Source organism: Chiloscyllium plagiosum, unplaced genomic scaffold (genome assembly GCF_037043375.1).
Source record: "Chiloscyllium plagiosum isolate Xiang-an unplaced genomic scaffold, Cpla_swu_hap1 HiC_scaffold_9, whole genome shotgun sequence".
In the NCBI taxonomy this organism is placed as follows: domain Eukaryota; kingdom Metazoa; phylum Chordata; class Chondrichthyes; order Orectolobiformes; family Hemiscylliidae; genus Chiloscyllium; species Chiloscyllium plagiosum.
Genome location: NW_028270147.1, coordinates 89743897 through 89771846, shown reverse-complemented (window position 1 = coordinate 89771846; position 27950 = coordinate 89743897). Strand labels below are relative to the sequence as shown.

Genomic DNA, 27950 nt, shown 5'->3' with positions numbered 1-27950 from the left:
TTTGGATGGGAAAGGGGTGTTGGGAGGCTCACTTGTGTGATGTCAGGGGTCAAGGTGTCAGAGAGCAGATGAGAGGTGTGGTTTTCAGTGACCATCTCTGCCACCACCTGTTAATGCCCACAATTGCTCTCGCATAGAGACATATGCATCACCCAGTCTCACTGGTGGAAAGTAGTCATTGCTGAGACAGCCAGTCGTGAGGTTGGTGGCGCATTGAGGCCCTCAAGTGGGCACTCACTGACCTATTAATTTCCCTTACCCATGGACCTTATCCAGAGCTTAACAGCTGAGGTGGCAGGAAGGAGGTGGAGTATACGTTTGGTATTCAATGGATCCCATTCTTTACCCTTCCCCACCCACATACGTGCCACCCCTCCACACCACCTCCACCAGAGAGAGGACAATGCAGTGCATTCAACCCTCAATGCACCATGCTAGTGGTGTTCAATCCAAAGATCTGGTGTGAAATCAGATCTTGTTCAGGTACTCTTACCCTATACCTGTTGAACATCAGAAACCAGCTCACAGTTGTGCCTGTAGCCCACAATTTGTTGAAGCTTAGTTTTAATTTTAACTTGCATTTAGAAAGCCCGATCAGATCTGTTTCGTCCAACTGTTAATGTGCAGATATGAAGCAAGGCTGCTCGATCACCGCTTTGATTTCAGCAGTTATTCTGAATTTCTGAGAGTGTAGCAGTGGTTGATTGGAAATTACAGTGTTAGTGAAGTAATGGGTTTTCAGAACGTATCTGCTATGTCTCACTACCATGAGGCCAGAAAGAAAATGGCCCTCTGAATGCAGGAAGGTGACGAGTGAAGACATTTTCTTTGTAAAGCTTCCTTTTTTAAAGGGATTGTGTGTATGTGTGTATACTCACTTGTGTCTCTCAATAATGAGCCTCCTAGCCCTCAATCCCCACCCTGGCCCCATACCCTTCCACCTATTCCTAAAGCCCTTTTATAGGCCGTGTGCCAATTAGTGCCATTTTACCCACCACCATTTATTCTTACACCCTACGTACCAACTTTCGCAGTAGTCACCATTGGCAGATCTCGGGCACCTTGCTGAAATTAAATAAGTTTTCAAGAGCTATTACGTTAAAGAAAACACTCCCAGTGATGAAAGATTGTTGGTCAACATTTAAATCTCCTTGAGTACTTAATTCCTTGCAAAAACAAACCACTCCCAGGTGAATTGGCCATGTTAAATTGCCCATAGTGTTAGGTGCATTAGTCAGAGGGAATGGGTCTGTGTGGGTTACTGTTCGAAGGGACGGTGTGGACTTGTTGGGCCAAAGGGCCTGTTTCCACACTGTAGGGAATCTAATCTAATCTAATCTCAACAACTGCTGATCCCTTGATGATGTCTTGTGGTTGTCAATCAAATGAATGTACAGTCCCCCTGCTAATGTGCTACAGATGCCCTTTGAAAGCAATGAAACAGTAAGAATTCCATTGTGTCAGACCTCCTATAAAGAGTCATTGAATCAATTTTCATTCAGCAACTCTGAGATGAAGCACAGTGGTTTTCTAAATTTTTTAATTCGCTCGTGGGATGTGTAGATTGCTAGCGAGGCCAGAACTTATTGCCCAGTGTGCAGTTAAGAGTCAGGCACATTGCTGAAGGTCTGGATTCACATGTAGGCCAGACCAGGTAAGGATGGTAGTTTCCTTCCCTAAAGGATAGTAGTGAGCCAGATGGGTTTTTTTCTGACAACAACTGATGATGGTTTCATGGTCATCATTAGACACTCAGTTCCAGATTTTTTAAAAATTGAATTCAAACTCCACCATTTAGCAAGGCAGGATTTAAACTCAGGTCCCTGGAATAGTAGCTGGGTCTCTGGACTAACAGACCAGCAATAGTACCACTAGACCATCACCTCCCTAAATTAGAAGGGCAGGGGATTAAAATAACTTCACAGTTTGACAGTTTGTAGACTGTATCTACCTTTTTATGAATATTATCGCTACTCTGACCTCTTAAAATAAAATAACTCTTTCACTCTTGAGATAAGGCCTCATGCCTGCCAAAACTAGGCCTTTCGAATTTACCTCAGGTGAAAATGAAATCTGCAGGAAAATGTGACAGAACTGTCAGATCTGGAGTCTAGATGCTATTTTGGGTAAGGCACAGAATTGCTGCAACTCCATAAAAATGTAGTTCAGTGTAAATCCCCTTGTCAAGAAATCAAGAACGCTGGGACACATTTTGAAAATTAGGGACTTCCCACTTGAGAAGAGAGTCTTGTTTCTCTCTGAGGGTGATTGGTCTTTGGAATTCCATCATAGAGAGATTTGTAGAGGCTGGGTTACTGAGGCTGAGTGTCAGACTTTAAATCTACAGGGGTCATCAGGTGAGGGGGATCTCATGAAATCCTTACATCATGGGAGCAGGTCATTTGGTCCAGCAAGTCCACACCAACCCTCTGAAGCGCAGCCCACCCAGACCCACCCTGTCCCTGTAACCTTGCATTTCCCATGGCTAAACCACCTAGCCTGCACATCCTTGGACACTACGGACAATTTCCCATGGCCAATCCACCAAGCCTACTCCTTGTTGGACTGTGGGAGAAAACTGAAGGAACCCGGTGCAGATCCAGAGAACGAGCAAACTCCCCAAAGACAGTCACTCGAAGGCCAAATCGAGCCCAGGTCCTGGTGTGGTAGACAGTAGTGCTAACCACTGAGCCACCTCTTGCAGTGGTGCAGGTACCTCAGACACAAAAGCAGCACCAAAGGTCCCAGAAAACTGAAACAAATATTAAAAAATGCAGGAAACATGCAACGGATTAGGCTGTACCTGTGGAGAGAGGGTGTTTTCCATTACTTTCTCATACTGAATTTGTCTGAGTCTTCAGATAACAATTGATGCTGAATTTTCAGAACAAGTCATGGACTGGAGAGTGACAAAGGGGGAGCCCTGAATCAACATGGAATATTGCAGGCAGTTAGCGTGGGTTCAGTTATGAATAACTGACTGTCATTTATTCGAATGGGCAGATCCTGCTTGACCAACTTGGATTTGTAGCAGATGCAGAGAACGTGGTTTATGTTTTTTTGAAAAAAAATCCAATTTGAGAATTGATTCATAAGGTAGACTAAGACCAGTCAGAACTTGTAGGGGAATCACTTGCAGTGGTGAATGTTAATCACTGATTTGAGCTAGAGAGGATTCTGGGGTGGATTTTATTGAAGTCATGTTTCTGATGGGCTATAACAGTGTAAGCAGTGAATGTGAAGTGAAAAGAGTCAATTAGGTGAAAGGCCCCAAGCCTAGTCATTTATACAAACAAAGTCAAACAGAGAGAGTTGCTTAGCTTGCAGTGAGAATTTATCGTCCTCCTGTGAAGAATAAAGTGATAAAGGTATTAATGAAGGAAAACATGCGCCTAGGTTCCGACTGGATAGAAGAGGGAGAGGTGAGATTCCTTAGTCCAGTGGAGCTCTCTGCTTACGTTTCCAAATAAACCTGTTGGGTTATAACCTGGTGTTGTGTGATTTTTAACTAGATGACCATTGAGTTGCAAACTTATTTGTGATACTTTCACAGTTAGTTCAGAGCGCTCTGTCCCTTTGTGTGTTGTCGTACTGCAGAGAACTGTACACAGCAGCAACAGTGGACTGACCTTTACCAGAAATTGGCTATTGTTGTCGATTTTAGTGAATTTCAGGAAGGGCTCAATCCCACCCTGTGATTCCAGGTGATGTTTTCTCATGCTATCCTTCCAAAGTCACCTCATTGTCTTTGCACCACACCCAGCTGTGGCTCTTAGCTTGTTGCTTTACTATCCTTGCCACAGCCAACCAGGACCTCCCACCATTCCTGGCACTGGTACCATCTTGCAAGGTCAGGCAGTCTGGACAAGCCCTGCCAGGCATGTTCGGTAGAGGGTTATCGGCACCCAGCTTTGTCTACGGGTGGATGGGTGTGAAGCGGGGTGGGTCAATACAGTTCCTGCCCGCTGAATGTGCCCTGAAGTCCTGTGCCCGCTGTCCAAAGCTGGAGGAGCGCACAGCAGGCTGGAGTCACCAGGTTACCGTTCTGACTTCCACATGGGGATTTATTGCCACCTATGTTTCATCTCCAGCGGCTGGGAGGGCAGGAAACCCGCCCACCGGTGAGCTGATGTGATCATGAGTATTTTCGTTCCTGTCGATGGACCTCTTCACCACTCCCCCGGAACATTCACTTCACATCCACCTTTAAAATAAGAAAAAAGTTAGGTTCTAGGCTGCCTTCTTAAAATACCTTGAGGGTGTCTGGCCTGGTCCACAATATTAGCCAAGCCACTCAAACATCAGAATCATTGTGGAGGCAGCTTCACCCCAGGGACTGCAGTGGTCCCAAGGGGCAGCCCATTTACTACCTCTGGAGGGCAACTGGGGCCAGGCCATTGAAGCAGCACATCCCGAGAATACATGGTAAATAACAGCGCTTATATTAGAACTTCATACATTACATATCCTGTCCCTTCCTTAGTTTTTCCACCCCTCTCCTGCTTTACGAACCTTTTGGAATGCTAATTCAGAATGGTAAAATTAAACATGAAGCCTTGGACAGCATGATGGCTCAGTGGTTAGCACTACTGCCTCCCAGCACCAAGGGCCTGGGTTTGATTCCAGTCTCGGGCAACTGTCTGTGTGGAGTTTGCACATTCTTCCCGTGTCTGCGTGGGTTTCCTTTGGATGCTTCAGTTTCCTCCCACAATCCAAAGATGTGCAGGCCAGTTGAATTGGCCATGCTTAAGATTTTTTGGACTTCCAATGTGGTCCACTGAGGCTTATTTGAAGTGATATATATATATATATGTATATTCATACACAGGAATCTGCCCAGGCATTATGCCTTTTTGGAATTCAGTGATAGTTCCCTGGCACATTCTCCATGGCCACATATCAACTAATCAGAGTCGACTGATCAGCGCCTTTTCTTATGCACTATAAATTGCTGCCCCCTTTGAAATTTGGCATTCTTATGTCTGTCCTGATGCATGCAAGTCTATAGTGTTCAGAGATGTGTAGGTTAGGCGCACTACTCAGGGGTAAATATAGAGGAATGGATCTGGGTGGGTTACTCTTCGGAGGATCGGTGTGGATCTGTTGGGCTGAAGGGCCTGTTTCCACACTGTAGAGATTCTAGCTCCTTATCAGTGCAATTGAGGCCAGACAGATGTGGGAGTGCAAATGTGAAAACATTTAAAAGAAGAAATGTAAATGGAAGAAGAATTAGAAAGCTGGGCTCCTCTAGGTTTTATTTTGAGTTGAGTCTGTCCTTGACGTTCATTAGGGCCACCTGGGAGGTTGTGACCTTCACTCACAGAAAGGATGTTACAGTTCTGTTGCAAATTCTTTAATATGAAAGAATAAAACTCTTTAATCTGAGCTTAAAAAAATGAATGATTGTTGAAGATTCAGGCCAACACGATAAGGGTAGAGATCAAAATGAAGTACTTTTTAATATAGAGGGTTCTTGGTTAATCGGCTGTTTGACTTGACTTCCGAGGTAAGGTGTCAGTCACCGTCTCACAAATGTTACAAAACAAACTGAACTAAGGGGGACTGAGAGACCTGAGCACATAATGTGAGCTGACACCACATTGCAGCGCTGATGGTGTGCTACACTTCAGTGCCAAAATGGTGTCTTTAGAATGAGGCTTTAAGGCGGAGTCTTGTCTGTCACATAAGTTGGCCCCTTTTGAACAGGAAGAGGGAGGTTCTCCCTAGGGCCCTGACTAATATTGTTCCCTCAACAGACATCACTAAAGTATGTGACCGGGTCATTTCTGCTCTTTTATGGGAGCTCGCTGTGAGCAAATGTCATGTTTCCATAGCAATAGTGACTACACTTCAATAGCTCTTCATTGGCTGTGTGCACTTTGCAGCACCTCTTGGGTTGCATGGTTTTGTTTTCCAATTTGTCAATGATGTGACGTTATTTAGAGCATGAATGAGTGGAAAGGAGATGAGTTTATTTTCAGAGTGACTTGACCCAATTGCATAAGCATTTTGTTTTTTTTCTTTCAGTCTTTCATGAGATATGGTTTATTCGGCAAGGTCGGTGCCATTGACCCAGAATCATAGAATCCCTACAGTGTGGAAACAGGCCATTCAGCCCAACAAGTCCACACCCACCCTCTGAAGAGCATTCCACCCAGACTCGCCCCCTACCCTATCCCTGTTATCCTGCATTTTCCATGGCCAAACCACCTGACCTGCACATCTTTGGACTGTGGGAGGAAACCAGAGCACCTGGAGGAAAACCCACACATTCATGAGGAGAATGTGCAAACTCGACCCAGACAGTCATCCAAGGCTGGTATCAAACCTGGGTCCCTGGCACTGTGAGGCGGCAGTGCTAACTGCTGAGCCACTGGGTCACCCCAGAATGGCCTTCTGCCTAGACCAGGATACAAACAAGTGATGATGCTTGGCACCCTTGCCTTCATTGCTCAGACCTTTGAGTATAAGGGTTGGGGCGTTATGTTGAGGATGTACAAGGCATTGGTGAGGCTGATTCTGGAGTAATGTGCCCAGTTCTGGTCACCCTGCTGTATGTTATTAACTTGGAGAGGGTTCAGAAAAAGGTTCACCAGGATGTTGCTGGGAATGGAGGGTTTGAGTTATAAGGAGAGGCTGGCACTTACTCCACTGGACCATGGGAGGTTGAGGGCTAACCTTTTAGAAGTTTATAAAATCATGAGGGGCACGGATAGAGTGAATAGTAAAGGTATTTTCCCCGAGGGTGGGACATTTCAAGACTCAGTGGCATATTTTTAAGGTGAGAGGAGAAAGATTTAAAAAAAGATACGTGGGGCAATTTTGTTTACACAGAGTGATTCATGTGTGGAATGAACTTCCAGTTGAAATGGTGGATGTGGGTACAGTTACAACATTTAAAAGACACTTGGATAAGTACACAAATAAGGAATGTTTGGAGGGATATGGGCCATGCACAGACAGGTGGGACTAGTTTTGTTTGGGTCGGCATGGACTGGTTGGACCGAAGGGTATGACTGTGACTCTGTGTGGTTTATGAAATTCTGGTGCAGGATATGTAGGATGTACATCTTAACAGGTGGACTGTAGTAAATGACACATTCCTTTTGCTGTTTGCAATAGTCAGAGGTCTGACTGCACTCAACCAGTCTGTGCTTGCAAAACTTGGAACATAATGTCTAATGTTCAATGTGATTCTGTAATCAATCTCGTGTAAACGATATACCAAAAACTAACTTAAGATTTTTGGACTTCCAATGTGGTCCACTGAGGCTTATTTGAAGCGATATATATATATGTATATTCATACACAGGAATCTGCCCAGGCATTATGCCTTTTTGGAATTCAGTGATAGTTCCCTGGCACATTCTCCATGGCCACATATCAACTAATCAGGGTCGACTGATCAGCGCCTTTTCTTATGCACTATAAATTGCTGCCCCCTTTGAAATTTGGCATTCTTATGTCTGTCCTGATGCGTGCAAGTGAAATCAGTTTAAAAGTATGTCTCTTTTTGTAGTGATATCAAAGATGTTTCAGAAACATAGTGCTATGTCACAACAGTCTTGAAGTTAATGCGAAAGAATCGCAGGTAAAGTAAGGAAATCAATTTTCTTAGAAAAGGAAAATGCATTTTCTCTGGAGTGAACAGTTGGTGCGGTGTGCATTTGACAGGGAGCTACAGCACGTGTTGTGAGTAGGAGCTGCCGGGGCATTAATAGGATTAGTTAACCTACTTTCAGATAAAATAGGGAAAGGAATTCCTTCCTTTGGACAGAGATTTCTATGACCCAAAATGCACACAGAGAGTTCCAAGTTCAATAGGGTCCATCTCGTATGCCAGCATAAAATTGAATGGAACCCCTATTATAACCTTATATGCAAAAGCTCAGAATTCCAAAAGGTTCCATGCCCCATTCTAATACGCAGCACACTCGATACTCTTTCCACACCAATGCACTAAGTGCTGTCAGTTTCAATTATTCCACCTTCTGGTGTGAAACCCACAAGAACATCCAGTCAGCCACCCTTATAATTTAACCCTTTCAATAATGGATATCAGTTGTCCTTCTGCAGAGCCCTTCTAGACCTCACAAGAAACGAGAAAAGGAAGTGGAGCTAATCTTGCTTCCTGTTTTAATGTGCAAGTGGAGCATTGATGCAGGCAACCTGAGAGGAGAGTCAACGGAAGTATAGAGAGTAATGCATTATTGTCACTGACCAGCACCTTCAGATTCAATGTTTTATTGATTACTAAGCAATTCACTGTTAATGGAACCTTGTCTGATAAAAGTGAGCAGAGTGGAGAGACCGTAGACCACTTGGGTATAGATTAATTTTTCCTTTTTTGAATGGTTGAATGTGTCAACCAATTCACTCCCCCACTGTTAGCTCAGTTGGGGAATTGACTCTTTTTTATAATCAGTTTTGGAAATTATTATTGGATTTCTCTGTTTGACATGGAAGAGAAACCAGAGCAGAGTGGCCCCTGTGGAAGAATCTAGCACAAAAGGTTCGAATCTCAGAATAATGGGCTGCCCATTTAAGACCGAGGTGAGGAGGAGTGAGGGTTGCACAGTGGCTCAGTGGTTAGCACTGCTGCCTCACAGTGCCAGGGACCCAAGTTCGATTCTAGCCTCGGGCAAATGTCTGTGTGGTGTTTGCACATTCTCCCTGCTTCTGTGTGGGTTTCTTCCAGGGTGCTCTGGTTTCCCCCAACAGCCCGAAGATGTGCGTGTTAGATGGATTGACCGTGGGAAATGCAGGGTTAAAGGGAGAGGCTGGGGTGTGTGTCTGGGTGGGATGCTCTTCGGAGGGTCAGTGCAGACCCGCTGGGTCGAATGGCCTCTTTCCGCACTGTAGGGGTTCTACAACTTTCTTCTGAGAGTAGCGATTGTGTAGAACTCCTTACCATTGAGGTTGGATCATTAAGAATATTCAAGGCTGAGGTAGATTCATAATTGGTCAGGGAATTAAGGGGGCTGGAAAGTGGAGTTGAGGATAATCAGATCAGCCATGGTCTTGTGAATGGCAGAGCAGATTCAATGGACTTGAATGGCTTATTCCTGCTCCCACATCATGAGGTCATATCCTTGGTTCTCGATCCTGCACTTTGTTTCATTGTGTTTTAGTTCACACACTCCCTGAAAGTACTGACCCATCTTCTTCTAGACATCGCACAAACATGTGGGGAGGTCTCCTTTTGCAACAGGGCAGTCTTAATCTGTGAGCAATGAGTTGTTTCAGCAAGTGAGACATTGTAGAAGTGGCCAATATTGCTCTTGCCTGATGTGTGCAAACAGGAGTGCGTATCATGTGTATCCCCACTTGTCCTCCATCCCAGAAGCCTCTCCACCAGTACTTTCCTGAACCAGGTCAGGAGCAAAGCTGGGTGGTTTCCTGCGTGGAGTTGGATCTGCGCCACACTGGAGCAATGCAGTTGCCTACTGAGCCCTTGTATAGTGCTCCTACCCCTCTCAATTTTTATTAACACGTGTTCCTTGCCAGAGTAACTGAATGTGGACCTCATTAATCCCACACACCTCAACACACCGTCTACCTTTGGCAAAACAAGGAATCTGTACCATTAAGCTTCACAAATGTGGCACTTATGTGAATGACCAGTATTAGCTCCAAAGTTATGCCTCCCAACTGTGTCCGCTCTTCAGCGCTGCTGTCTGACTGATGAGGATACCCAGTGCAGTAGTGACTGACCATCACTAAGTACTCGAGTGAACACACTGTCCACTGTAGACTGAGGGGTGAGCCGTACTCATGGGGAGGGGAATTCCAGCAATCAGATACAGGTCACATTGCCTCATAATGTATTGGGTGAAGGCAATACAGGGCACATTAATGGTGTGGAGTGGAGCCCAGAGGTCTGGATGTAATATTCCAGTGAAAGTGAGTTCTTTGAGAATCGAAGACATTTTGAGAACTTGAATTCTGTTTATTTTGGAAAAAAAATGAACAGTGGAAGAAATGAATCTGGCATCTGTGACCATGAAACTGTGAGATTTGATGAACCAGTTGAGACTTTGACAGCAATGTCCTTTTTTAAAGATATAAAACCTGCCCCAGCTTGTTCTGGGCTATAGGTGCCATCACACCGACACGGTTTGACTCTTGACTGCCCTGTCGAGTGGCCTTAGAGGTCCTCCCGTTATATCAAGTCACTGATGTGTGCTAATGGTCAAGAAGGCAGGTTAGTCCCTCATTGATTGGCTGTTGCTAACCTCATGAGGGTGAAGGGCACAATACCTAGGTATTGTTGACTGATTGACTGCTGACTTGTTATGTGAGGACCATTGTCTGACACACTGACTGTACAAAGTTAAAAATCACACAATACCAAGTTATGGTCCAACAATTTTAATTGGAAACACACTAGCTTTCAGAGCGCCGCTCCTTCATCAGATGGTTGTGGACCACACCACCTGATGAAGGAGCGTCGCTCCGAAAGCTAGTGTGCTTCCAATTAAACCTGTTGGACAATATCCTGGTGTTGTGTGATTTTTAACTTTGTACACCCCAGTCCGACACCGTCATCTCCAAAACACTGACTGTGCACTGGGACGTCTGTATGGGTCAAGTTACATTAGTCTTGCAATGAAAGGAGGGAACGTAATTTGCTGAGGCTTATGTTCCTGTACGGACGGTGCACCACCCTTGCATGGGAAGTATGCGACGTTTAACACGATAAGAACTACACTGGTGAGTGCTGCAGGAACAGTGACTTGAAATCCTGTTTGAGCTCATCTCAGTGCACGCCAATTGAAAACACATTTCCTGGCTCGCCTCCCACCCCTGGTATTGGATTCGAGTGCTTTCCAGACGCTGATGAATTGAGGTCGATTGTAGTAGGTTCGCCCTGAATCTGTTTTGTAAACATGGGAGGCCTTACTTGGGAACGGTTTGTTATGTTTGGATAATTAATCGCAGAGAAACCAGATCTTGAATTGCTTGCACTAAGGGTCTAGAATTGCCAGCTCTGACTGTACCTGCAGAGAGAAACCTGTTTAATGTGCGTCCCGGGTGAGATTCACATACTGCGATCTTTTATGACTTACTCGGTTTTATTATATCCGCTAGTATTCCAGGGAAGCCTCGGCTTTCCTGCTTAAAGGGGAAACCCTGCCTGGTCAGCCAAGCTGGGGGAAAGCTCCACTGTTTTTGATAGCTGTATGACATCAATGGGGGGGTGGGGGTGGGTGGGGGAACAGTGTATACAGTGTGAGGAAGTACTAGGGGGACTGGAAAAGGCACGTGGGAGAAAAAGGTCGGTCTGGAGTTGGCATTCAGAGGATGCCAGGGGAAGAGTAACAGGACCACAGGCCTGATGCCAGGCAAAAGATCTCCTTGTTTCTCCTTTTGGCTTATCCAGCTGCAGCCACTTCACCCCGGGCTGAGTCGTTCAGAACTGTTGGGAGCCACTGGTACCAGTACCTTCTGCTACCAGGCTACAAGTAAAAAAAAATCACACTACACCAGGTTACAGTCCAACAGGTTTATTTGGAAGCACTAACTTTCAGAGCACTGCTCCTTCATCAGGTAGCTGTGGGACAGGACTATAAGGGACAGAATTTATAGCAAAAGATTACAGTTTCATGCGACTGACTGAATGATATATTGAACAAATTCAGATTGCTGTTGACTCTTTCATCTTTTAGAATGGGTTGCAGGTTTCGATTTATTAATATGTAAATATTAATGGACCAAACCTTACATATTAATTTACATATTAATGAACCAAAACCTGCAATCCATTCTAAAAGATGAAAGACTTAACAGCAATCTAAGTTTGTTCAGTATATCATTTCAGTTGCATGACACTTTAATCTATTGCTATAGATTCTGTGTCTTATGGTCCTGCTCCACAGCTCCTGATGAAGGAGCAGGGCTCCGAAAGCTAGTGCTTCCAAATAAACCTGTTGGATTATAACCTGGTATTGTCTGGTTTTTAACTTTGTCTATCCCAGTCCAACACCAGCTCCTCCACGTCATGGCTAAAAGTAGCACTAGAAGTAGTGAGACAAACTATTATTTCATCACTGAAGCAAGAATCCGTGTTTCTGAGTCACTGTTTACAATTTCCAGATGTTCAAAAACAGGTTCACAGCGATGCAGTCCTTTTTGGGCAGTAGTTGCTCTTGTCCTGTGGGAGCCATCTTGAATAGAGATAAGGACAAGCCTCAAAAAAGCCTCTCTTTGCTGCTGGGCTGGGGCCTTGAGAGGCCTTCCTTGCTTTTCCTTGACATGTGATGTTTTGTGTCCATGCAAGAGGGTAGGTGTTGGCCTCCATTTGAGAGATCCTCTGAAGAATGACACCTTGTACATTGCAGCATTCTTTCAGTACTGCCCTCCAGTGTCGGTCTAGATTCTGTGCTCAACTATCTGAAGCAGGACATGATCAAGTGCCCATGATCACTGTCCCAAAATGGCCGACCGTGGCAACTCTGATGTAGCCTTTATAAAGAGGGCAGGTGTTCAGTGGGAATACGGCTAATCTGGTTCCTGCTGTGGATGAAGTTTATGGGATAATTCCGTTGTGCTTTGAGAGCTGCACTAAATTGGTGTGAAAATCAGAGCTACAGCAGTCTGAGCTTTACCCTGTCCCTCAAGCACAGGTAAGTGGGACCAATTTTGTTTGGGAAACTTGGCCGGCATGGACGAGATGGACCGAAGGGTCTGTTTCCATGCTGTATGATTTGATTATAAGTGACAGGTTGTTGTGGGTATTTGGTATGTAACAACCCAGGTTCTGGCAACAATCAAATTCAAAATTGCTGGAAGAGGTGAACGAGTCCTGAGATCGCTCTGCGGACAGAGGGTGGGGGCTGTCCCTGCCTCTCGGCCCAGAGAAATCAGGCTCATCACGTTTCATTTTGTGCTTCTGGCTTAAGTTTTTGGGACTGGACGTCGGGCAAATTAGGATTATAGAGGCTTTCAAATTGCTGAGGGTGAGTTGGTGTCAAAACTTGTGAGGTGCTCAATCCAGAAAACACAGTTGGAACATACAGATGAAGTCCTCCCTTAACCAAAAACAGACTGTGGAGTTTCATTGGCCATTGGAAAAGTGCAATGGCGTCATGCTCCACTTCTATAGTGAATGCAGCCTGAGCTTTGCAATCTGATCCTGTCTAACTACTTGTCACCTTGTTAATGACTTATGAAGTGGGCTTGGTGGATTTCACGGTGGAATGAAAAACTGGGGATCAGGCCTAATTCATTCAGCCCCATTCAATAAAAACCCAGTGGGTGTGCTTGTGGCCTGGACATCACTCTCAGTCCTGGCTCCCACATTCCTTGAGGAGAAAGTGAGGTCTGCAGATGCTGGAGATCAGAGATGGAAATGTGTTGCTGGAAAAGCGCAGCAGGTCAGGCAGCATCTAGGGAACAGGAGAATCGACGTTTCGGGCATTAGCCCTTCTTCAGGAATGAAGAAGGGCTAATGCCCGAAACATCGATTCTCCTGTTCCCTAGATGCTGCCTGACCTGCTGCGCTTTTCCAGCAACACATTTCCATCTCCTACATTCCTTGACTGTCTTAATGGATGAAGATAAGTCTGATCCAGCCCTAAATGTTTCGAATCACCCAGCCTCTTGGGAAGAGAATGGCAAATGCTAATGACCCTCCGACGGAGTAGACTGCACCTCATCCCGTTCTGAAGTGGGTGACTCCTAAAAGGGTATTGACTTTCTGGTTCTGCCCAGCTGTGTGAGAGAGAGGAGGGCCGTAGAAGGTGGATAAAGAGCACGGCAATGTGCACTTTTGTGTACGGCAGGGAATTTAAGCTTGGACCAGCGTGTGAGAAAACATCGAAAGTTGTTTCTGCAGCAGGTAGCCGTCTGTGAATTATAACGAGGAGGGAGCTTGATTGACCTATCCAGGCAACACCCAGCAGCAGGAGGAAGGGCCTTATCTGTGGTGTCATGGGGATTTGCTGTCAGCTTAATGGATTGCTGAGCACCAGTCAGACCTCTAAGGTTGTCCAGGCTACACACTGTGGATCACACTCTTTGCACTAAAGTTGAGCTCTCTGGGTTTCTCCCTGTTCCCTAGATTTCACATACAGGAATCATCAATCCGCGTTTTCTGTTATCCCTGGATGTCTTGTTGGCAGTCATAGAATCATAGGAAAGAGGCCATTTGGTTTGTTGAGTCTGCACCGAACCTCAGTATCCCAACCAGACCCAGCCCTATCCCCATATTTCTCATGGCTTAAAATCCACTTAGCCTGCACATCCCTGGACACGATGGACCAACTTAGCATCACCATACCACCTAACCACCACATCTTTTGGAGAGTAGGAGTGAACCACAGCACCCAGAGGAAATCCACATGGGCAGTCACCCGAGGCTGGAACCAAACGCTTATCCCCAGCACAGTAAGGCAATATTGCTACCCACTGAGCCATCATGGCGCTCTAACGGGATCATATATAGAACATTTAATTTAAAGCAAATGCTTACTCCCCTTCCACGGCTATCACACTAATGGTCTGTCCTTCCGCATGACTTTGTAGATATTTTTGTGATCAGCAAGATTATTCTGTACCTCTGGAGCAAGATAGGACTTGAACCTGGGACTGCTGGTTTAGGGATAGGGGCACTACCTCTGTGCTACAAGAGCCCTCCTCAAGTATTCAGGTTTGAATGTACCATTGCGAATCCTAAAATGAAACGGGTGATAAGCAGAGCAGCAAATCTGTAAAGCAACTATCCAATTCATCCCACTCCCCTATCCTTTACTTGCAGCCTTGCAAACTTTTTCTCTTCATTTATTTGTCCGCTCTCCTTTTCAGAAATTACAATTGAGTCTACTCCCAGCATACTTTCAGGTGGGACACTCTACATCATAACATCTTGCTGTTTGAAAGAATGTTTCGCTGACAGCGCCCCAGGTTCAGTTGCCAGTTCTCTGAAATCTGGGTCCTGTGGTTACTGACTTTGCTACCAGTGGAAACAGTTTCTCTTTACTCTCTCAAAGCTAATTTCCAACACCACTGCAAAAATCTCAAATGCTCGAAGATAAACAGTACTGATATCTCTCGTCTGTGCGTGTAACTGAAGTCAAACACAGGCTTCCCATGAGGTGCACAGAGGTGGAATACCTTGTAACAAGATTACGTTTAAGATGCCATGAGTAAGTCCATACATCTCAGATTTACAATGTACCTTTTCAAATTGCACAGTACGTCAGGTTGCATTGGTCATCATGAACAATTATTTTATTGTTGAAAGGTTTTACAAACAGCAGGTAATAATCCCTCAGCATACAGCTTTCACTGAAGGACACTCAAAATACAGCCATTCCCTTCTCAGGCTTAACCTATAAATTTCTGTATCTACCTATACCTTACATGTCATATAAAAATATGTGAGTACTTTCTGGAACAGGATATAAATCCACTGGCTTCTGATTTAAAGAGTTGAGTCAAATTGAATCATTTTCTTCAGAAGCGTCATTGTACGGGATATCCTGTTCAAAGAAGGGACTCATTCGACCCAAACAAGATTTTAATTTTCTGCTTCGAATGCTTCCCCATCTCCACACATTCATCATTCACTGTTTTCAATCTTATATCATTATATCTTCAATGCCTCCTTATTTTCTGCTTCAATGGGTTTTCCAGTTTTTAATTCATTGCATAGCCTCTCTCTTCACTAAATGCAAGGGGGGGCTAGCCTTTATTACTTACAATCATTACACTTTCTTTACCGGCTGTCCCTTGATCTTCAAGTCCATCACTGGAGGCAGCAATTTGGATCAAAATTCTTCATTAACTCCAAGGCTTTGCTTTGGGCACCTCAGACACTTTTCCAAAAAATGAATTTCCTGACTTCTACTTTGATTCCCAAAATTGTTTTAGTTGCTATCATCTGTCTCTTTGTAGGAACATGACCAACCTTCCAAAAGGTTGGATGGCAAGAATGACAACTGCATTTGGTCTTTGCAACATAGATGGAGAAGTTGCTGTTATGCCAGGTTTTCAAAAGCTCGCTTAAAGGCAGAATCTTTGTCCAGCTTTCGATGATTCTCTGCAAAAGTCTGCTTCTTTGCAGTTTTGGGAAAAGCCGATAATGATGGAGCTCAAATGAATTTAATAATTGTCACTATAGTGAACCTGTACCCTGGGGCTTTTCCACCTTTTCATTACACATTGCAAGCTGCTAACACCAGTTGCAACTTGACTTTGGAAAGGCCAGAGGGACCATTGTCCTTCTGTGTATCTAGGCCAAATGTTTCTCAATGCCAGCATTCCATTCCTGTGTTGTTGGCTGTCCCGCAGTGGTAGAACTCTGGCTTCTCAGTTAACAGGTTTTAAGTTTATGTCACTTCAGAAATGTGGGCACAAAATCTCAAGCTGGCACTGCCATGGAGTACCGAGGGAGTGCTACACTGCGGCAGGTGCTGCCAACCTTAAACAGAGGTACCAGCCATCTCAGCTGCACACATCTACACATTAAGGAGAGCATCTTCCAGCATCTTAGCCAACCTTTATCCCTCATTCACAATCAGTAAACAGCAGGTCAGCTGTGGGATCTTGCTGTGTGTTAAATGAGCTGCCGCACTTCCTTCGTTGTTCACCCAAGAAGGGCTTTTGGGCTGTGAGGCAATTTGAGACATGAGTGGGGAGTTGCATGTGTACAGGTAGCTTGCTCTTTTACACTGAGACTTGTTGGATCTGGGAAGAATTAATTTAAAGCCAGTATCTGGAGCACTGAGGTTGTGAAAGATACTATGTGAATGCATGTTCTTCCATGGGTGAGAATATTGGACAGGGAGTGGCACATGCTGCTGCCTTTGCTAATCCAACCCACCACACCTCTGTGTAAGAGCATTTTCTCTTGTCTTTTCTTGCAGGACTTTTTGACAACTGCTCCTATTCACTTAGTGAGAAGGGCTGGATGGTTGGCATTCGGTCAGTGGAACATTCTGGAAGGAGGAATCCCCGTTTCTTCTTCTTGCTCCGGACAGACCGAGCAAGGAACGCCACCGTGGTGTTTGCCCACCAGCGTTACCGTGCCAACAGCTGGACGCGTGTGGCTGTGTCCTACGATGGCCGGCGGATGATGCTGTACGTCAATGGAGCCAGGGTCGGTGCCTCCGGTGGCCAGCTGGGGGATCTGCACAGCGCTTTCATGAGCTCCTGCAGGACGTTGCTGATCGGCGGGGACAGCTCCCAGGACGGGCATAGTTTCCGTGGTTACGTGGCTAGCTTTGCCCTGTGGAAGACCGCAAAGTCTCAGAAAGAGCTGACGCGGAGTTATCGTCAAGGTATTCCTGTGGGAGATCCTTCCTTGGTCTTGGAGGCAGATTTCTCTAAAACGGAAGACCAATGGATACCGGATAAGGACAGTCACTACCCCAGTTGGGAGCTGATGCTTCTTCCACGGCCCAAACTGACGTCTGCTCTGAGCCCTCTGGCTTGTGGCCTGACGGTTTGCGACAATGTTGACGTCATTGGCAACTACAACGGTTACTGGCCGCTCCGGGACAAGAAGGTCATCCGCTATCGAGTAGTCAATGTTCATGATGACCAGCGGCGCAACCCCACTGTCTCCGGGGAGCAGATCGAGCTCCAACACCAGGCCCTGAACAGGGCCTTCGGCAGGTACAACATCACGTGGGAGCTCAGCGTCGCCGAGGTCCTCAACACCACCCTCCGCAACCGAGTCATCCTGGTCAACTGCGAGAAGAGCAAGATCGGCAATGACCACTGTGACCCCGAGTGCGACCATCCCTTGACCGGGTACGATGGAGGGGACTGTCGGTTCCTGGGGAGGTGCTACGTTTGGAAAAGGAGAGACGGGGTCTGCAACATGGAGTGTAATAACATCCTGGATGACTTTGACGATGGTGATTGCTGCGACCCCTCGATTACAGACGTGAGGAAAACCTGTTTCGACCCAGACTCTCCAGAAAGGTAGGAGTTGTTCTTTTGTATAATACTCAGTCACGGGAATGTGAGCTTCACTGGCTGTCCTTGCGTTGGAATTGAGCTGTGTCTTTGAACTGCTGCAGGGAACACCCTACAGTGCTATTGGGAAGGGATTCCCTAATGACCCTGCTGTTTAATTGGGGGGATGTCTTTGGTATAGTGCTGTACATACACATTTGTTAGTTTTAGGAATTGCAGGATATTTAGCAACGAGCATTTCCAAGTGAAGCCTCGAATGTTCTAAACGTAGGAGGGCTGAAACTTGGTGTTCATTCGATTTGATTTAGTTTATTGTTGTCACATGTACCTAAGTACAGTGATAAGTTTTGTTTAGTGTGCCATAGAGGCAGATCATAACATACAAAAATATACATAACGTAAGGTGATCGAGCAGAGCGAAGCGTACAAATGTATGGCTGCACAGAAGGTGGACAAAAAGCAAGATCAACGTTAGATTTAAAATGTGAGAGGTCCATTCAGAAGTCTAAGAACAGCGGGGAAGAAGCTGTCCTTGAACCTGCTGGTATGCATGTTTAAGCTTTTTTTGTCTTCTGCCTGACAGAAGAGGTTATAACCGGGGTGGGAAGGGTTTTCGATTATGTTGGCTGCCTTATCAACTTTTTCAGAGATATGCCAGTGTGAAACTTTAATTCCTCACACCATCTGTTCTTTTCATCTTCCATCTTGATAAGATGCTCTTTTGTAGCATCAGAGAAGAGGAGAGTTCCCTTCGATTGGCCAATGCTGATTTGAACACAGCTTCCTAAAAGGATAGCATGCACGGTGGCTCAGTGGTTAGCACTGCTGCCTCAGAATGCCAGGGACCTGGGTTCAATACCAGCCTCAGGCAACTGTCTGTGTGGAATTTGCACATTCTCCCCGTGTCTATGTGGGTTTCCTCCCACAGTCCAAAGATGTGCAAGTTAGGTGAATTGGTCATGCTAAATTGCCTATAGTGTTCAGGGATGTGTAGGCTAGGTGCATTAATTAGGGGAAATGTAGAGTGATATGTGCAGCCGAATGGGTCTGGGTGGGTTACTGTTCAGAGGGTCAGTGTGGACTATTTGGGCAAAATGCCTGTTCCCACACTGTAGGGATTCTAATTATAGAACCTCGGGCTGTCCTGAAACTCCTCAATGTCATAAACTGTAGAGCAAGACAGCTCTGTCCTTCCAACCTGTCAAGATGTGAAGTGTTCATGGCTGATAGTATTGAACAGGACAAAGCCTCAGTGTGGTTAACAGTCTGGGAAGTCTTCTCAATGGAACTTGCCTATACTGCGTTTGTTTTATGTTTTAGTTTAATCAGAATTGATAATCAACCAAGAATCTATTTTTTAGTTTCCAAAGTGTTGCTTTTATTAGCATTAAAACGCATGTTCATGTCTTTAGTTAAGACTTTAGTTAAATGAAGAGTTCAGAATGATCAAAGTATTCAACTTGTGGAGTCAGGACGTTGACATTACAGAAACATTGACTGTGTCTGAATAGTGCCATGTGTGTCCCCAGACAGTGCAACACGCCCTTCTCCCCCCCAGATGGCGTGCTCTCTCTCTTGCTCTCTCTTGTCTTTCTCTTTCTCTCTCTCATATTGTCTTCCCCTCTCTCCTTCTCACATTCTCACTCATTCTCTCACTTTCCTCTCTCTCATTTTCTCTCATTTTCTTTTTCTTGCTGACTCTCATTTTCACTCTTTCTCATTCTCTCTCTCTCATTCTCTCTCTCTCTCTATTTCTTATTCTCTCCTTTTCTCTCTTTGTCTCTCTCTCACATTTTCTTTCTTTCGCTCGTCCTTTCTCTCTCTTTCTTCCTCTCTCTCTCTTTCCTTCCTCCCTCTTTCCTTCCTTCCTTCTCTCTCTTTCTTTCTTTATTTCTCTCTCTCTTCCACACATTCTTTCCCTTGCTCTCTCTTCCTTGACTGTATGGCTGACTGCCACAGTTAATCTTGTAGGTCACTGCGTCTGCCTGTCTTCTGGACCGTCCCTGGGCTATCTTGAAGACCGTGTCCAGACTGTGCCCTATCTGCCCCCTCAGGCTGTTGCCCTGCAGCACCACTTTGGAAAAGCGCAGGTGAATTGCACCAGGATCCAGTCTGATAGGAATCTCTGATCCACACATGGGAAACTGATTATCCCCTCCTTGTCCCATTGCAGTTTCTGTGCGCTTTTGCGCAGGTTTGCACGGCAGCGTGACACCTGGTATTTGTGCCTGTGTATTGGAGTGGTGCCTGAACCCAGAACATGCTCACTCTGAGGCAATGCTGCTACCTCCTGTGTCACAGCTAACACTATTCCAACTACTTTACAATGGGCAACACCTTGTGTTATCATTTTATCAACAGCGATTGTTACAAACCAACTAAAACATTCAATATGGTTAATGCAAGAAATCATATCCGCCACACATCCTTGAGTGAAACCTCCAACACTCGAGAAATGCTAACATGGAATTGTTAAGTTGCATGCGTTATAATATCACCTTTACATTTAGCTGTCATGATTTTTTGTTTTTTGTAGGTATCTTAATTGCTGGGACTTGTTTTTCATTTTACTGACCTTCCCTGTAATCTGATGGGAAAGATTGGGGGCGTTTCACCTAACCTCTCTTTCCCCCTCCCACTGAGGCTGGATTGCTGCTGGGATCAGCTATTGGGGACTGTGTTGTTGAGTATCCATGGCCAAGCAGAGAATGAGGATAGTAGGGAGGATGAACAATGGAGGTTCAGGCCTTCCTGTGGGCCTCTACCCCTTGATGCTGTCTCCAAGTGGAAAGGCCAATGCAAACCTATCTTTCCAGGCCTTGTCCGGCTGCTCGATTCCATTCCCCCCTACCCCAGTCTATTCTAGGTGGGGAATTTTCACACCTTTTCCTGATGTAGTCAACGCACTGAGCGGGCTTTGTGGTACGGGGTCAGCTGACTTTGGGAGGACAGATTTGTGCAGTTGAGGGGCTTGGAATTGGGACGGGTCGACTCCTGGCCTCCATTCCAGGGCACCTGTGTAATTTGTAATGACCCACCCTCCCTGCAGCACCATCCCCTCCTCTCCCAGCCATTGGGCAAGGTGGATTTGAATTAATTTTGAGGAATTGAGTTTTGAACAAATGGCACCTCTTATTATCAGCGGTTGTTGAGAAATGTGAATTGGCCAATTGTGAAGTGGATGTGCCCTGTGACTCAGGCTCTACTAAATGGTTTTCCATCTGAAGATGAATGATTTGAGGCATGTTCAGTCCCATCCTTGTGACACAGGACAGGGCAAACTCAGTTCTTGAGACGGGCACAATCACATTGCAATTTCAACTTTGGTTGACGCTGAAACGTGTGGCTGTGAGACCTGTTGCCAGTTCAGACCTTAGTGGTTCACTAATCGTGTAAAACAAAAATGAAAGAACTGCAGATATCTGAAATTTGAAAACAGATATCGCTGGAAAAGCCCAGCAGATCTGGCAGCATCAGTGGAGAGAAATCAGAGTTAATGTTTCGGGTTTAGTGACTCTAAACTTCTGAAGAAGGGTAGCTGGATCTGAAAACATTGACTTTGCTTTCTCTCCATAGATGCTGCCAGACCTGCTAACATTTGCTAGCAATTTTTGTTTTTGTTCCCGTATAGAGTGTTGCATTATTTGGACTTCCCATCTTTCAGGCAGCTGTTCTTTAGATTAGATTCCTTACAGTGTGGAAACAGGCCCTTCGGCCCAACCAGTCCACACCGACCCTCTAAAGAGTAACCCACCCAGCCGCATTTCCCTCTGACTAATGCACCTAACACTACGGGCAATTTAGTGTGGCCAATTCACCTGACCTGCACATCTTTGGATTATGGGAGGAAACCCACGCAGAGGGGAGAATGTGCAAACTCCACACAGTCACCCAAAGCTGGAATTGAACCTGGGACCCTGTTGGCTATTTTTAAACTATACACCTGCTTGATGTTATATTGATACTCCCAGCTATGCAAATAAACATAAATGAAATGCAGAGATCTTTCAAAGGCCTGGTGTTTATTTAACCTGATTTAGAATGCAGGAGAAAACAGGTGAGTTGTTACCAAACAGTATCTGACTGCTCAAAGTAGAATCCTGGAGCAGAACCATTTGTGTTTCCATGTGAAACCCAGTAGCCAGTTTATGTACAGCAAGTTCCCACATTCGCTAATGTGTCTCGGAAATATTGATTGAGAAGTAGATGTTGGTCATCAGGGAGCACCTCTTTCACTCATCTTCCAGATAGAAACATGGGAGTTTTAAAGCAAAGGGAGAATGGGGCTTTGGTTCAAAGTCTCTTCCAAACAGAAGCATCTTCGACATTGCGACACAGTGACATGACTGCTCTGTTGAAATCCTTACTATCTAGATCGCTGCGCCTGCCAAAAATAATTGGAGCTATCTTGGCATTTTGCAGAGTTCTGAAGGCAGGGAGCCAGCTGATTTTATTTACTGACTTTTCATTAATGTCACTGGAGCTGGCCATGGTGCTGATTAAGTGATCAAGCAGAGGGACCGCATTCTTCCTCAGAAACGCTGCTCACGTCCTTGTACCCGAAGCCCTCCGGCAGTGAACAAGTCAGACAGAGCAAAGTGTGTGGTCAGCTCAGACAAATGAGCAGGAGCTTTTGTTTGTTAAGGCCCCTTTTTAGTCTGAGCCGTTAAAGAAACAGGAAGCAGTAAACATTTTACCAGTGATCCAGAATGGTTTCAAATTGGGCTAAACAAAAGAAAAGACCTTGTACCGTAGTAAACCTCACAGTTACACAACAACGCCCCACAAATAGTAAAGTGATAACGGCCAAGTCATTTGTTTAAACGATGTCAGTTGAGGGTTAACTATTGGTTAGTCTAGCAGGGTGAACCACCCTGCTGTATAATTGAGTCCTTTTACAACCATCTGAGAGGGTCAACAGGCCTTACATCTCCCCAGGAAAATGACAGCACTGATCCTGCAGTGTAGGAATACTCCCGCAGATTTTGTGTTCCTCTCTCTCTCTCTCGAGGAATTGAATCTGTGACCTGTGGACACAGTGGTTAGGGGTGCGACCATCTGATCGCACATCATAAATTTGAGGACAGGCTCACTGAACCGATTTCCCTGCCAACTTTCCCCAGCTACCTGGCTCAGGAACAGTTTGTTTGTTGGTTGGAGTAAGCATGGATTTTAAGATTGGACTGAAACTGAGACCAATGTTTGCCCCTCGGCTAAACCTACACTGGTTTGCCTCATTAACAGTGTAGTATCAAGTCCTTTTATCCCAATCATCACACTGTTAGGTTTTGTCCCCAAAGTTTAATCAGCATCATGTTCACCGGTGGTTGGGCTAATGACTGCGGGAAGTGCTTGTGTAGGTCAGGCATCATTAGTCGTGAGAGTAAAAGAGATAATGTTTCAGATTGGTAACCTTTCACCATTGACCTTCAAGGTCAGTGATTGGTAACATTAGCTCTGTTAATCACTTCCCTCATGTCAGGCTGACTAGTTGGGCATTTCCGCCAGTTTGTGTCGCTGTTTCATCTTTTGAACATCTGTAGCATTTTGCATTGACTTTGATGTTTGGGGACAAGTTTGCTTTGCTGTTGTCATACTTAATCAGGTCTAGAAGTTGCGGGAAGTGGAAAGCCCAGGTCGTCTGGTTTATCAAAGCTCCTGAAAATGTTATCCAAGCCCCCACTCACTTCCTCCCTATCCTGTCCTGGAGCACTGTGGAGATGTGTTCCATCTAGCTAAGGTCTCCCAAAGATATGTAAATGTTGACATTCCTTGGGACTCTCTACATCTTCCTTGATCACTTCAGGAGACTGGTGGAACATCAGTGGTGGAAGTGGTTAAAGTGGCCATTTTGATTCTTTCTCTTGGTGGGAGGCCTGGTGAAAACCAAACGGAATTTATGGCTAAATTTGTTGATGTGATGAATTCCAGATATGTTGCATTTGTGCTGGAATCTGTCCAGGAAAGGAACAGTAGTCAGATTGCACAACTGGGTCTTTTCTTGTTCTGCGTTTTCTCTTTGTACAGTACACTCTTACCCAGCTCTCACTCTACACCAAATTCTCATCATGTATAGAGTCGTAGACCATGTTGGGATTTTAAGTCAAGCTGACCTGGTGTCATCTCCGATGGGATCTGTAGTGATCAGATGGTGCTCGTTTGCGGTTATCAGAAGGAAGAACCCTGCATTTCATTACTGCTCTCCATTTCAGAAATCCCTCAGACACAACTGTTGTGGTGTTGGGGGTACTGTCAAGCTTCTTGAGTGTTATTGGAGCTGCCTCCATCCAGGCAAATGGGACACATTCCATCACACCTCTGGCTTGTAGGCGGTGGACAGGCTTTGGGGAGTCAGGAGGTGAATTACGTGCCACAGTGTTCCTAGATTGTGACCTGTTCTTGTAATCACAGCATTTATGTGGCTAGTCTATTTCAGCTTCTAGTCAATGTTAATCCTTAGGATGTTGATAGTGGAAGTTTCAGTGATGATAATGCCATTGAATGGGCAATGGTTAGATTCCTTCTTTAATAGAGTTGGTCATTTCTTGCCACTTATACAGCATGGATGTTAGCCCAAGCCTGGATATTGTCCCAGTCTTGCTGCATTTGAATGCGGACCGCTTCAGTATCTGAGTAGTCACGAATGGTGCTGAACATTGTGCAATCATTAACGAACATCCCCACTTCTGACGTTATGATGGAGGGAACGTCATTGATGACGTGGCTGAAGATGGTTGGACTGAGGACACCACTCTGAGGAATGTTCTGGATGACTGACCCCAACAACCACCACCTTCTTCCTTTGTGCAATTCTGATCAGCAGAGAGTTTCCTCCGGATTCCTGTGGCCTTTAGTTTTTGTGAGAGTTTCTTCACATTACACTCTGTCACTCTCACCTCACCTCTGGAATTCAGCTTTTTGCCCTTGTTTGAACCAAGGCTGTAATGAGGTCAGGAGCTGAGTGGTCCAGGCAGAATCCAGACTGGGCGTAACAGAGCAGGGTATTGGTGAGCAAGTTCCATTCTACCCCTCCCCACCCCTAAGTCCTGTTGAGTATGGGCTGCCAGTTCAGCAACTCAATTTCAAACATTTACACTTCTCATTAGCATCCTCACCGAGGTATAATGTCTCTCCCTTTGTTTATCATCAGCCACCTCTTTGTTTGTCTCTCCCTCTCTCTATCTCTTTCTGTGTTTGTGTTGCAGCACCCAATAGCACCGTGATGATCGAGAGTAGACTGATGGGGTGGTAATTGGCTGGGGTGGATTTGTCCTACTTTTGTGCACAGGGTACATCTGGACAATTTTCCACATTGTCCGGTAGACGCTTGTGGCCATTGCTGGTAAAATGGCTTCTTCTGTCACTGAGTCATCACAAATGATCAATATGAATATAGGACAGTTCTGAGTGTCCAAAGAAAGGTTATTTTCCAAGTTACTGCCAGTCAAGAAATAACCTCTGCCAACAGAGAAACACAAACTTGGTTTACAATGTCAAAGTAAGGTCACTAAAGAAAGTGGGGAATCTCTTAACGACATGAAGTGAGCTCAAATAAAGTAGAACAAGACTTTGCAACAATGTGATAAGTAATTGTAGGCACCCTTATTAATGCCAGTCAACTGACTCTGAAGAGAGCTGTTACTGGTGATGAAATGTATTGATGATTATAGGAACAATTATAATGAAGTGGAGAATGATTCATACCTGTTGGGAATATCACGTATATCATATCAAAATAAAATATCACATGTCTCCTGATTCCACTTTGATTTGGTCCCCAAGGTAAGGATGTCCAAAACTAGAGGGCACAAGTTTAAGGTGAGAGGGGAAAGATATAAAAGGGATCTAAGGGTCAACGTTTTCATGCAGAGGGTGGTGTGTGTCTGGAATGAGCTGCCAGAGGAGGTGGTAGAGGCTGGTACAATTAGAGCATTTAGTAGGCATCTGGATGGGTATATGAATAGGAAGGGTTTAGAGGGATTTGCGCCAAATGCTGGCACATGGGACTAGATCAGTTTAGGATATCTGGTTGGCATGGATGAGTTCCATTGAAAGGTCTGTTTCTGTGCTGTACATCTCTACAACTCTAGTCCCTCCCTTGTTCTCTACCCTTCCCTTTTCTTACTGTTGCACTGTCCCTAATTAATTAATGATTCAATTTGTCAAATGGGTGATTTGGCAGCAGGCTTTCAAAAAAAAATCATATGTCTCCTAAGCTTTACAATTCTTTGGCCCATTTCCCCCTGACATTTAGTCTGTTAGACACCCTATATTCCTGACCCAGTTAGAAGTCTGCACATTCAGCCTACCTACTACCACGGGTAAAGGTGTTTAAAAGTTACCACTGTCTCTCTCGCTGACGTGCACCCGTCAAATTTATGGCTATCGTGCACGTGGCCCGTGACATTACACTCTCTGCTGCTGAGGCAGTCACTGTTATTGCACTGAACTTGAGGGTGAGTCAGTTATGTTTGTAACTGTTTGCACACACAACACACGTTGACAATACACTCGGGCATGACTCAAAGGCAGTGATTTTCACTTTGGAAATGAGTCATGCTTATTCCAGAGACATGCATGCACAAGCACTCATAACTTTGGAATATCCTTAGAATTATTGAACTTTACTGGGAGCCGAGTCAAATTCAGATTCTTCCTCCATATCTGAGCAAACATAGGGACTGGAAGGTGAAGCAGAATCCAGATATTTGCACAGTTTGAATAAAGGAATGCATAAAAGGGGATTTTCTCACTGTGAACTGGTAAACAGTGCATCTTAGGCGTAGAGGAGGTAGCAAAGGAGTATAATTAAAGGGCAAACCAATTTAAATACATCATTCACATCTAAAATGCAGGCTCACCATTGATCTAAAAATGTGCAGACACTGGAAAACTCAGATTGGCCACTTGCTCAGTTACAGTACAGGACTCTGCCAGTGAGACACACACAGCCTTCTCCAACATATACATGCACGGACATACCTGATCCATTCAGACCAGGATGGAGCCTTTTCACAGTGGTAAGTGATTTACTTTGGAGGAGAGGTCATGCAAACAAGCCTTTAATAGTTTTCAAAATTCTAAACACTTTATCTCTTGCCAAGTACAACTGTGCTACAACCAAAACATATGAGCAATAAACTGGGGATTTAAACGTCCTTGTGCAGATCTCTACTTGACTGCCCTCCAAATACAGAAGCAATTAACTATGCTGAGGATTGGAAGGAGGTTTGAGAAAACTGTGTTTGTGCAGGTGATGAAATGTTTTGTTGGCCCTGCTTGTCAGAGTATATTTTTACTGCTAATTTCCTTTGTGTGCCCTGAGTTCCTCACTTGGAGACTTGCGGTTTCAGAAGGGCCTGGGGTTTCACATTGTTAATCCGGAGGGAGAGTGTCAGTAAATATATCCCATCTCCATCCCCTCATCGGTGGGTAAGCAGGGGACCCTGGGGCTGAGCACTTGACACTGATCTTGCCTGAAAGGGGAGCTGCAGTCTAAAAGTGGTATCACTTGCACAATCCTGAACTGACCCCAAAACTGTGGGTTCCCCTTGCGTTCCTTGGTAGCCACTTTCCGTAACCTATAGATGATTAAGTCCTGAGCTTGGCAGTGCCTAACCATCGTTGCTTGGTGTTGTCTTTGCTGGACTGTCTGCCAGTATGTCAGGCACCCAGCTTTCATTCTTTGCTGGAACAGGGCTGAGCCATGGAAGTTCCTGTATGGTGATGGCCTGAGGAGGCAGAATGGGAGCGATTTACCACCTGGTCACTGGCGCTCTTTAACTGGCGATGGTGCCATCCAGCATTCTGATCTCCCAACTTTTTTTGTTTGCTGCACCCACCCAGTCTTCCTGAAGCCGTTGTCTCAACGTTTTGCGACCACAACCTGCTGCTTTGTCCCGTTGACCACTGTTTGCATGTCGATTGGTTTGTGCAGTAGTGAGGGAAGATAGCCTCACCCAATTCTATCATAGGCTGGCTGCTCACCACATAACAACTGTTCTCTGAGCAGGAACCACAGTCA

The 27950-nt window shown here is 45.2% G+C and overlaps 1 protein-coding gene across 1 annotated transcript in view; it reads left to right on the top strand.

Moving 5' to 3' along the window:
* The window catches only part of pappa2 (pappalysin 2), a 416790-nt gene that overhangs the window by 36709 nt on the left and 352131 nt on the right, over nt 1-27950 (top strand). Inside the window, exon 2 of the mRNA XM_043700014.2 lies at nt 16870-17932. Within this exon, the coding sequence (XP_043555949.2) occupies nt 16870-17932 (1063 nt within the window). The remainder of the gene's footprint in view (nt 1-16869; nt 17933-27950) is intronic.